This window comes from Gopherus flavomarginatus, chromosome 19 (genome assembly GCF_025201925.1).
Source record: "Gopherus flavomarginatus isolate rGopFla2 chromosome 19, rGopFla2.mat.asm, whole genome shotgun sequence".
Lineage (NCBI taxonomy): Eukaryota > Metazoa > Chordata > Testudines > Testudinidae > Gopherus > Gopherus flavomarginatus.
In genome coordinates, this window is record NC_066635.1 from 15,408,509 (window position 1) to 15,420,823 (window position 12,315).

The 12,315-nt window shown below is 38.1% G+C and overlaps 1 protein-coding gene across 3 annotated transcripts in view; it reads right to left on the minus strand.

Annotated features, from left to right (window-relative positions):
* Nucleotides 1-898: 898 nt before the first annotated feature.
* Nucleotides 899-12,315, minus strand: part of PAFAH1B1 (platelet activating factor acetylhydrolase 1b regulatory subunit 1) — a 59,892-nt gene continuing 48,475 nt past the window's right edge. For all 3 annotated transcript variants that reach the window (XM_050929166.1, XM_050929167.1, XM_050929168.1), the window contains 5 exons: nt 10,997-11,099; nt 9,982-10,210; nt 8,298-8,399; nt 6,652-6,808; nt 899-4,625 (listed from right to left, as the gene is read on the minus strand). In XM_050929166.1, the coding sequence (XP_050785123.1) occupies nt 4,552-4,625; nt 6,652-6,808; nt 8,298-8,399; nt 9,982-10,210; nt 10,997-11,099 (665 nt within the window). In that variant the 3' untranslated portion in view covers nt 899-4,551. The remainder of the gene's footprint in view (nt 4,626-6,651; nt 6,809-8,297; nt 8,400-9,981; nt 10,211-10,996; nt 11,100-12,315) is intronic.

A 12,315-nucleotide genomic window follows, 5' to 3' on the forward strand; every position in this document is an offset into this window, starting at 1 on the left:
CAAGCTGAAAAGGTTCATAGTTCTCCTCCTTCACTGATTGGGTCTTACTCATTTTGTGTACATCAAACAACCATTGTAGTTTTCCTGCTCTGCAAGACACCCTTCACATTGGGTCCTCTCTACCATAATTGTTTCTCAGAGCTTTCTAAACCAGGTTGAGTGCTGCATATTAAGTAGTTTATGCTCAAAATTTTCTACTCTTGAAACCGACAACTGTGGAAGGGAACTGTCCTCTAGATAAGGTAAGTCTTAGACAAAAATAGACCTCAAACAAGCAAGCACTGCAGAGAGATGCCACTGCAAATCTCTGTACTATTGCTACAAAGCTATCATGAAGGACCATTCAATAAACCTAAATCCCCACGCTGGGCTGACACCTCAAAAAGACTGAAGACAAATAAGGAAGTACTCCATTAAAAGCATTGTATCAATTGATGCTTGTTTAATAGGAAGGGACAAAATTAGACAGTAAAGAAACTAAAATAATGGGGAAAAGAGTTAGACAGCTTCCTTTGAACTCTGCAGTGGTGTTGTATTTGTGTCAGTCCCAGGATATTAAAGAGACAAAGGTGAGTGAAGTAACATTTCACTGGACCAGCTTCTCTCTCATCCACAGAAGTTGGTCCAGTGAAACATTACCTCACACACCTTGTCTCCCTTGAACTAGTCAAGTCAAATTTTCAGTTTGCATCACTTGAATCCAAGATTGTCATTTATGTAATTCAGTTACTCCTCTTATTATATTAGAGCTAACTAATCAACTTCAACTATTTCCACACTTCCTGGTTGGAATCGGTTTAGGAGTTAAAAGTGTGGAGTGAAATCTGAAGGGTGAACCTACAGAAGCTTTTAATCAAGTAGTTTTACTTCCTGCATCCAAGGAAACAAAAACCACATCTAGTTTTATATGCATTTAATAGTTTACCAATTGGTACAATAAGATTTTTTTAATATGCAGAAAACATGAATAAATTTTGTTTTACACAGTCTGAGAGCAACAAATCTTACTGTAAAACACAGAGCAGTATTATATACATTCCTTTACTGATTTTATTATTATTGTGTCATATCTTCAGTTAACTCCTACAGTTTGGGAACAGTTTTCTCCAACTGCAATCTCTACATCTTTCTTATGAAAAAAGTTGATGTTTGCCTTCATGTCAATGTCAGGATCAAATTCTAAACTTGAAGATTTCACTAACTTATCTTCAGAATGAACTGGGGGAAGCCTGAAGGATAGGTAGGACAAGAAAGCAGCTACTTACATGACACAGTGGAAAGATAAAAAGGCCAGTTAACTCCAGTCGTGACTTGTAAATCCAGCTCACTTCCCCCATCCCACAAGTGCTCTTCCCTACCATGTTTTACATGTAGTTTTTCTCCACTAATGGAGATTATTCTTTGTAGTAACTAACACACTGGACTTTATGTACAGCTGGACACAGAATGAGCAGTCTAAGTGCCTTTTTCCTTCATTCAATTCAGCAATTTTTAATCTTCAAATTGTTAAAGGATTATCAAGCCACCACGGTCAACAAAAAAAGTATATATTTTTTTCTTTTAAATAGCTTTTATGAGGAACAAAAGCTATTTAAGAGTGATATTACCAGGCAGTTCACAAAAACAGAAGGAGGCAAACAAGAGAAGCAGGGTACTGATAGTATAAGTAGACTGGGCTTGGTGAGTCTATAGCCAAAGCTTTCAAACCACTACAGTGCTCCACAGCCCTTGGAGAACTTGCTAGCAACTAGTTTTGCTTTGCTTTTTTCTTTTTAATTAGTGCCCTGGGCACATCATTGGTCACACCATACACAAAAGCAGGACGGCTTTTTAATCTTCTAAAGTGCAAGATGCTATAAAACATCAACTTTCAGGTTATGTCTAAACACAATAAATTTTGCACTTTCAAGAATGCATCTAGGATTTCCTGGGCACATTAAGTTAGTGTGGCACTGGAATGTCTGTCTTCTCATTCATTTTAACAAAATTTATATTTGTTTATTTGGGAATGTAGCACTATGTTTTCTTTTTAAAATGCCAATTTTAGTAAGGAAAGTGACAAAGCAGCAGTGAACCTCTAAATCCTCCAATAAATTCCTTTTACAATCCAAACCAGTATCCTCATCATTGTACTTATCACAGGAAAGGCACAGGATTAGACAACTGACAGAACACATTGAAAATGGTGAAAAAGATCAACACAGTGTAGTATCAACTCAGAAACCCAACTCCTGTGTTGTAGCTTTCACTTTTTGTCTAAAAACAGGGCTTTAACTTCTGATCCATTTTAGGACCATCCCTGAGATTATTCACTGCTTATTAACGGAGAAGATTGCAAATTGAGTTGCTGCAAGTTTAAATACTCAGCAGGGTGTTTCACTTTCTCAATCAAATAAAATGCTGCTTACAAAACTTTAGTTCCTCTTTGTCCCTGTAAATCGTTGCATGCTACAGGGGAAAAAATGCAGTGCACAATTTCCACATAACAGGTACCTTTAAGTTTCTCATTCATGTTAATGAATTATGTACACGTGTCAGGTTTACTTTACCCTTAAATAACTGAAGTTGCTAGATCCTATCAGGAATTAAAATGCAGTACTAGTTTACAGTTGCAGATGTATGAAGAAATTTTAAAATGCACCGACTGTGTATGTGGAATTTCCAAATAGGACAAATAAATAGCAGCAAGTTATTCCAGTTGAAACAGCTTAAGCAAAAAGACTTCAAATTTGTGTATGTTTTACTGTGGAAAACATTATCCTGAATGATATAAACCACTAGATTTAAGGAATTAGCCTCCATCTTCATCTGCTTTCAAAATACATTAAACGCTCAGTTTCCTCCCCTACACCAGAGGCACGTTTATGCAAGGAACCAATATCAGAATCCATCTCCATCTGGTGGTTTTATGGACCCTTTTTGTATGCGACTGTAGGAAATTTACAATCTTACCACTCACCATTTTTTCTTTAGTGTGTGTATACCCTCCAATCCAATGCTTTCCATTGAATCATTTCTTTAAAAAGGGACAGTTTTAAAAGCCATGTAAACAAAATGAATAAAACAATGCACAGAATAAATTCACCTATTAAAATGTCAGACTGGTAACTTCATTATATTGCAAATTTTACAGTGGATTTTTAAAAAGACCTGGTTAGATAAGCAATGGATTTCTTAATTATCTACAATGGAATTTGTCACAAAAATGCTGATTAAAATATTCATTTGATATTTTCATTCACTTCAGATCAAAATATGTAATTTTAGGGATATGCAAATTAAAACTTCTACCAGAAATGGATTACGAATTACCAAATCACACTAAGATTTTGTTTGGTTTTTAACATTTACTTGATAGTTTCACTCCCACACTCGGGCGGCTCATTATAAGGCTATAAATGTGAAAATTTTTAGAAGCTTGTATCAAAATCTGTAATAGAGTCCATCACTCTACAATCAGATCCATTTTAGTGCTTTATTGAAAGAATTTGAATACTGTACCTTAAGATCTTTTTCTTACACAGACCATGGTAAATTTTGATGCAAGCTATGTTAAAACTTGTTATGTTTTATATTACCTCACATTTCAGAAGGGTTTGAGGTGGCACTGAAACCCCTGTATTCCCGCACTTTCCACATAGAATACAGGGAGAGTGTCCTTTGATATTGCGTAATGGGCACTGCACACAAACCATGTCAAAACCAAACAGTAAACTGCTACCACAACACAGTCACTGTAGAGATTAAGCTCTAGATGGAAATTATATCGTTAAATTCTACTAGGAAGGACTCCTCCTCTTGGAAGTATGTCTAACAAGAAAAGCATTATGCTTAAAGTTTTACATATAGCTTAACCACTGAATGACCAAATAAAATAAATATATCACATCAGCTGCTACTAAGATGTGTTCTCTTATTTCAGATTTACAAGTTAATTTGTTTATATAAATACACCACCCTTTGCGAGACAGGAGGCCAAAACAAATGCATTCTATTGATTTGGCAAATGTGTCATGACAAAAATCCCAAAGTTTAATTCCCATTAATTACATATAAGGTTCAGAAGATTCTGAATTGCAGCCTTATTATCTAGTATTCTTAGAGAAGATTTATTAAGCACACTTAAGTGATGTTATATAGATACACATTTCTGAAAGAGCCCTACAAAACTTTTCCCAAATGAGGTCACCAGTTCAGGCACCAACAGACAGCAGAAAGAAAACCAGGTATAATTATACAACATACAACGACACCATCAGCTATTCAGTTAAGTGCCCTATCTCAGTTATCCAACTTCTGCCTTCTTAGGTCTGATGTGACCAATGCCAGCCCATGTTCTTAAACCTATGGTACTTCTAGACAACGTATGTAAATTTACAGTATACAATTTGGATTCACCATGCATGAATACTTTGTGTGTAACATTTAATAAGCTCAATCTACATCCAGAATAATTTACATGAAAGGACAATATTTATTTAAACAGAGCTCAATGGATAACCATGGTATCTGAGTGCATCCAGAGGAAAAGGGGGTCAAATGTGACTTCAATCAACGGCACTCCCACACTTTTACTGTTTGATCTACACTGCCAGTAACCACATATGGTGCTGTCTTGTGGAAATCTGTGAGAAAGAGAAACTCATATTAAATGAATGCAACAATTTATAGCATTCCCTCTCCCCATCAAAAATATCTTTCCCCTCTGAAAAAGCACAACAATACTATAAAGGTCAAGGAGAGACACAGATTGTAAGGTCTTTGGGGCAGGGACTATCTTTTGTTGTGCTAGGCACTGTACAAACACAACAGAGTCAGGGCCCATGGGACTCCTAAACACTATTGCAACAGAAAACCATAATAAGCCTAAGAAGCGTTCCCTAGAGTATTGTTGGTAGTCAGAATTACCAATGAAAGTGTTAAAACTCCCCAGCCCAGGATGTTACTGGAAAGGTGAAGTTAAAAGACCTTTCAACAGAATTTCAACAAAAAGCATACTCCAAATACTCTAAAAAGGGTACAAATCTCAGCTTTCTTCTGGAGTTCTGCTACAGGGAACTATGTTCTGAATCTGAGCCACAGAGGTCCCAAATAAGATGAGCACTCCCTCCCCAGTGATTGTTCAGCTAGAAGAATGCTACTGTTCTAAGTTCCTGCAAGGACAAACGCTTCCTTTTCATACTGAAATGTTTGGATCTTATTAACATTTAAATCATAAGCTCTTTGGGGCAGGAAAAAAATAGTCTTGCTCTATTTTTAGAAAGTGTTGTGTAAACGTATGGTTGTATGAAGTTTGTAACATAACTTAAGGTGTACTAAGTAGTCAGATTGCTATCAAATGGAAGAAGGCTCAGGTCTTGCATCCTCTGGCTATAAAACACCATTAAGTAACTTCATACAGATCAAAATGTTTGACTTCGGACATCAGCATATACCATGTTTTTATTCCTGGAGCAGAGAGATTTAGTACTGACCAGGAATGGATACGTGTGTATTTCACAGGCTTTTAAAGAAAACTGCTTCTCAGGGGGATCTGAGAGGCATTATAAACCCTGCAATCAACTTCTGTTCACGTCAATTGGTGGACAATAATGTATTGGGAGGGCTAAGTGGAAAAATTAGGAAGCGGCAATCTTTAAAAAGTGGGTGCTATAAAATTTCAGATGTATCTAACATTAACATCTTTTCTTTACTTCCCTACTGACTTTACTCCTTTTAGCAGTAATATCCCAGGGCATACAGAAAGCCTGACTCAAGTGCTAATTGTGATAAACACAAATACTTAGTGGCCCAAGTTTCAGGCCTATCACTACCTTGACACAGAGGGTTTAGAAGAAACTAAAAAATTCTAAAGACTACAGAAAAAACATCACAACTAGAGAAGAGATTCTATGACAAATCCAGGATTGTTCTTGTCTGGGAAGTATTTTAAACTTTTTGGAAAAAAGATTGAACAGCTAATAAAGCTAATTAGCACACAAGAGTGCACATGAGCACAAAGTAACGTACTTAAAGGGACAGCTATTTTTAATACAGTGTTACCCACAATCCCCATCCACACATACTGGTAAAATGTTTCAGACTAACATTGCAAGTTAAAGCTTTTCATCCACTTCACCAGCCTGCTTCAACCCTGATTTGAAGGAAACCCAAGTGGCTTGGAGGCTAGAATATGTACACGTCTCTGGCTTGTGTGCTGAAACTCAAATCAGTGCAGGTGGAGGTTTTAGATGCGGTCATCATCCACTAAAAACTGGCTTGACAATACATAAGTTAATGCCATCAAATATAAGTGGTTGACTAACCTTACAAAGTCTTGAATAGCACAAGTCTTTTCTACCAGATTTGCTCCCTGTAATACTGTTTTGCTGATGTATCTTAAAATTAAACAGTCTTTTGGAATAGATTTTGTGCATCTCTGATGGCAGCACTGCTTAGTGAACAGTGCATGAACTGCAAGTACAGAAGCAGTTCAGACGGGTGCCAAAAGGCCTTACATTTAAGCACACTTTATTACGGTTATTCCTTTGAGTACTGTATTTAAAGTCTTCAGGGTGGGTATTTCTGGCCTAGAATGCAAGGAGTAGAAGTGTAGAAAGTTGGTAGTTTTGGTTCGGTGTTCTGCAGTAAGCATTGTAAAACAATACGTACCCAAAGAGGTAACAAAGTGTTCGTGCGCATTAAGGGTTTTCATACATCGTTTGTTCTTGTAGTCCCAGACACGGAGGGTCTTGTCATCAGCACAGCTCAAAATAAATTTTCCTCCAGAATGGAACAGAACGCCACGTACCCAATTATCATGGCCCACCTTATGAACAAGCAGACAAAGTTCTTACATTCTCTCTAGATCTGCTTAAAACATTTCATCTGTCTCTCATTAACAAGTGTCAATATGGAATAAAGCTGTTTCTTCATCACAGAATGCTAGTTTATTTTATTAAAACCCATCCAACATTCCTTGTCTGTCCTACAAAACAGACCTAGGGCTTGGCTACACTTGAGAGTTACAGCGCTGGTGGTGGCTTTACAGCACTGTAACTTACTCCCCATCCACACTGGCAAGACACATACAGTGCTGTTATCTCCCTGGCTACAGCGCTGGCTGTACTCCACCTCGACGAGAGGAATAAAGAGAAGAGCGCTGCTCTTGCAGCACTGGGGTGCCAGTGTAAACAGTGATTAATCTTACTACGCTATAACTGACCTCCGGAACCTTCCCATAATACTTTTTAATTAAAGGTAACACTTTGTTTGTTGTGATGCCTCTCTTTGTTTTGTTGTGAACTCATGGCTCCAGGAGCTGCTTATCTAAAATACAAACACAGCTACTGTGTGCTCGAGCAGAGGCAGGCAGGGGGATGAATGTCCACATCTAGTGTTTGCTTGAGAAGAGAAGCAGTCCGAAGGGGAGAGGGAAGGTCTGTTTTGGAGCAGCCGCTTATCTGGTCTGAAGGATATTTGCATTTAGTGAATGAGAGAGGGGTGGGGGAAGGGGTCGAAACTTTTAAAATGATTGAAGGTTGGTGCTGTGTATCTTCAAGTCCTTAGAACTTGCAAGGCAGGGAGCTAACAGTGTCAGCTCCAAAAATCAACTGTCTTCCTCACGCTCCCTGTCACACTGTACCCCACCTCCTCTTTTGAAAAGCACACTGCAGCCACTTGAATGCTGGGATAGCTGCCCATAATGCACCACTCCCAACACCGCTGCAAATGTGGCCACACTGCAGCGCTGGTAGCTGTCAGTGTGGCCACACTGCAGTGCTTTTCCGACACAGCTGTACGAAGACAGCTTTAACTCCCAGCACTGTACAGCTGCAAGTGTAGCCAAACCCCTAGTGTCTTCAATGTTGGATATTTACATCAATTTTCATCCCAGCCTTGATAACTGTTGCAACAGCAGCCCAAACACAGCAACACACTTGATTTCACTTCTGAATTTGCTGGTCTCAAGACACATTTATGTAGGGCAGAATTTAGACAAAATTTTATGCTTACAGTTTCAGAAGGTGAATCAAGATACTCAATGTTATACAACCACACAACAGTACTCCAGAACCTATGCTTCTTTCACCAAGAAGAGCATTGTATTTTACTTCTTAATGATCCTAACAAAAACCAAATACTGATGCTATTATGTTGTATATTTTGTTTTAATGTATTTTATTCTGTTGCATCTAGCATTGCAGAAGCTTTCTAAAGGAGGAGAGGTGGCCTTTAAGTTTTGAATTCACATTTAAGATCATTCATTCTGTTACTGACTAAAGTAATATACGTCTGCAGTACAGAAAAAACCTTACAAGTGTCATAAGGCACATGCCAGTGCTAATATCCCACATCTTAATGGTCTTGTCTCTGGATCCAGACAGCAGGAAAGGCCCAGGCTTACCACTCTTCTTAGTCTATGGAAACAAACAGACTTTTAGATTATGGTATTATCCACGAAAGAAAAATATGCAGACACCTTTCAAATGACACCCCTAATTTGAGTGATATTTCTAATTACCGGTAAGTGGAAACTGGATTGTCGTCTGACAAGGTTAAGGCTACTAAGCATATACTACCAAACTAAAAATAAAAATCCTGAAGAACTTTGTTATTAACATTAACAAAGAAAAGTACAAGCATTGAACTAATATTTCTTGCTGCTGCATTCATATAAAACAAAGTCCTGCCCCCTTCTTCCCCCCCAACGACCCAAACTAAGTTTTCATTTGGGAGACTTAACAATGGTGCCCTTCTCAACTTAGTGAGATTGAGCCTTCTCCTCATTTAACATGCTGGTGGATACAGCCTGTGACTTCCTTGGATCAAATTCCAGAAGCAATCCAATAATTAAACAGCAAAAAAGGAACCCAAACATGTTCAATGGGAACATTAGACTATCAAGACACAGCCTTCCTGTATTCTGAATCTTCACGTAATCAGTTGAAAGGGTAATATTTGGAAACCTTACTCTGTGTGACTTTATTTCCAATAGCCCCAATCCCAAATATCAATGCAATATTCGGTTGTTAGTTGCACAGCTGAAAGATTTCAGTCCTAATATACCTGCTCACTTCTTTTTCAAAACGAGACTATCAACAGAATGTATGTAGTTAATGAATCCAGAAGAGGGCAGGTGAGAGCATTACTTTGGTAACTAATTGCCTCTTGCCATGGTAGTTAACATTTGGAAATCACTTCAAAAATTGTAAGTACATTGAAGTGTTTTTAAAAAGTGAATAAAATAATCTGACATTTGTCCAAAGCTGTCATTTGTCTATTGCTGTTTTTATTTCACCTAAATAAAAAGGAACTTCCAACAGCCGCTGTCCACACAGTACAGTCACATTTTAGGTCACCCTTAAAAGTGATTTGCACAAACTCTGAACAAACCTTTCCTACTGATAAATTACCTCTAAAACTAAAGACTTTGGGCACACGGGGGAGGAAAGAGTGAGAATCTCTTGTGTACTAGGACATTCAAATCAAAGCTCAACTCAAATGAAGTCCGCACAAATCCTTTAGTAGGCAGCCTGCCTCTTCATTCCAGAATAGGTTTCCCTATCACTTCTCAAATGCCCTTTAGGTGATTAAAGGAGCTGAACTAATGACAAAAACATACCATCTCTTTTCATGTTCCTTGCAGGTTGAGAAATGGGGCTTCTTAAAATCAGAGCATCTCACCCTTCTCCCCAAAAGCAGAAGAAACTTACTATCAGGAGGTCGGGGGGAAAGGGGGGAGCAGTAAGTTCACAGGGAGCTCCTGAATTTACACAAAAAGGTCAACAGAAAGGGCACTAGAACCTGGGAGCTCAGGAAGTGACACTGATAGGAACAATACCCCAAATGTGGTGTCTTATATCCCTTGCACCCAAATATTATAAAAAACGTTTAATACATTAAGCATTTAATTTTAATACTCCAAAACCTTTACAGTCGTTTTTGTACTGTATTTGCATTGAAACAGGAAGGAAAGCCCTGTACTGTATTTATGCTTACCTCGGATCCTGTAGCTTCTGATATGGTGGAGTATGAGCTCTCAGGAGCCCAAGAAATGCATTCTACCACATGCTCATGTTCTCGGAGCTCAGCTTTGCATTCCTTTGTTGCTACCACCCAAACACGCACTGTCTGGTCATTAGAACAGCTGGCAATCAGGGTGCCATCCTGATTAGGTCGCACCATGCGCACCCATTCTCTGTGCCCCGTGAAAGTCTTCACGCAATAACTATCAAACAAAGGAAAGTAATGAATCACTCCAAGCATGTTGCTATAAAAATCTGGTGTAGGCAGCTTTATGGTTTAGGGACACGGGGGCTATTGTTTAAGTGGCTATGACTATAAGGTGGTCTACTAATGAACTGAAGTATCAACATGCTGGCTAAGCAAGATGGAAAAGGCTCTAGAAGAGTTAAAATTCATGGAGAGAAAGGTCACTAGATTAGAAAGAAAAGGCGGCTCAAGTAAGCAGAGAGGGAAGGAAGGAAATATGAAAGTAGTAAAACAGCAGGCCTAGAGAAAAACTAGCGCTGAGAAAATTAATCTGTGTAAAAGACATCTGGGGAGAGCTAGAGACAATATAGAAATACTTATTTGTGTGTTCAGAGCATATGGGGAGGTGGAAAAGAAGGGAGAAGTGAAGATTTATGGGAGGGTGTTACATACTGAGGAATGACAGTACAAAGATGGGAAGAGGCTTTTGTCCACATCAAGAATGGCACACCTCCCTGGTAGCTATAAAGGTGCAGTCATTGTGGCTCAACACTATACAGTAATCTATTGATTACATTCCTACAGTAGACCACAAGCTCAAGAGGAGAGGGGGAATCAATACGTGGTTACTGGATCTTTGGGGCTCAGTCACTTAGGAAATATCCTTTAGCAGCCAGTCTCAAGGCACAGAATCCAAAGGGTATGTTGTGATGACATTCAAGCTATATTTGGTACATTTCTTACAAAGGGTACAGAGTGTTTCCTTTTGGAATGGATGCTTTTTAACCAGAACTATACTTACCCTGTTTGAACTTCCCACATTTTGATGGTTTTATCCCTTGAGGCAGAGACTATGTGATCTCCGTTGGGCATGATGGCTACTGAAGAAACATTATGATCATGACCTAAAAACAAATCAAGCTTGTATAAGTGGTGCTCGGACATATAGTATTACAATGCATAAGCAATCCAATATTCAATTCTCTTGAGAAATTAAACTATGATGTACTACACATTTTATGGGAGAATCTTAATACGGAAGCTTATGCGGGTATTTAATGAGCTAAGTAATATTTCAATGCATCTGCACTGGCATGTCAGGTGTTTCTGTATGGCAGTGTTCAGGTATTAAATATTAGCCTCACTCCCTTTTGCAATTACTTTTACATACATAGTGTGCATTACAGGGTAACCACTGTTCACAATATATTCTGTGAATATGATACAGCAACACCATGTTTCTTGGAAAGAAAACTTCGAAGGAAAATAACTCAAGTTTTCACCAAGTGGGCAAGAAAAAGACCTAAATGAAAATCTTCATTCGGGGCTTAACACAATTTTAAAGATTAAACATTTCAAGAGTGCCTCATTTTAGGCATTGTTATAGTGCAATAACTATCATTGAGAGCAACATAACTGATGGTCTCTCCTCTTATTATCTAGTGACTTAAGGAATAGGATCAGGACGGGTGAGCAAAAAGTCAGTTCTGGTCTCTGCTCTTCCAGATTCACGGGGACCTTGGATATGTAGTTTCACCACTTGGCTTCATTTATCCCATCTATAAGAGAGGATACTACCATCCATCCCACCGGTGTTGAGGATTAATGAATGTGTTTTGGGTCAAGAGAGATTTTACACATCTGAATAAAAGTGTTAATGAATAGAAAGTATTAGTAAATTTTGCTGAAATAATTGTAACACAAATCTCATCCAGAAAAAGTGTGTGTATTGTTTTGACAAGTCCAATAAAAAAAACTTTGACCAGAACAACAATTATTTGTCCATTCATGTAGAGGTTCTTAAAACATTTAAGATAAATGCAAAATAACTCAAAAAATACTGCCTCCAGTTAAGATGCTGGGGCAGAAGTTAATATTTCTAAAGCTTCGGGTACAATGATTTGAATAATATCGGGGCAGCAGTTTAAGAGTATTAATTTAAACAACTTCCTATGTTAACAAGAAATTCTAGTATTCCCCAAGAATTAGGTTACTAACAAGGAGGCTTTAGTGGTAAACACATAATGTCTTCCATACCAGATATCTATGAATAAAACAGGAAGACGCACTGAAAAAAGTAAATCTTCCAGAATTTAAACTCTCACTAAAAAAAAATCAACC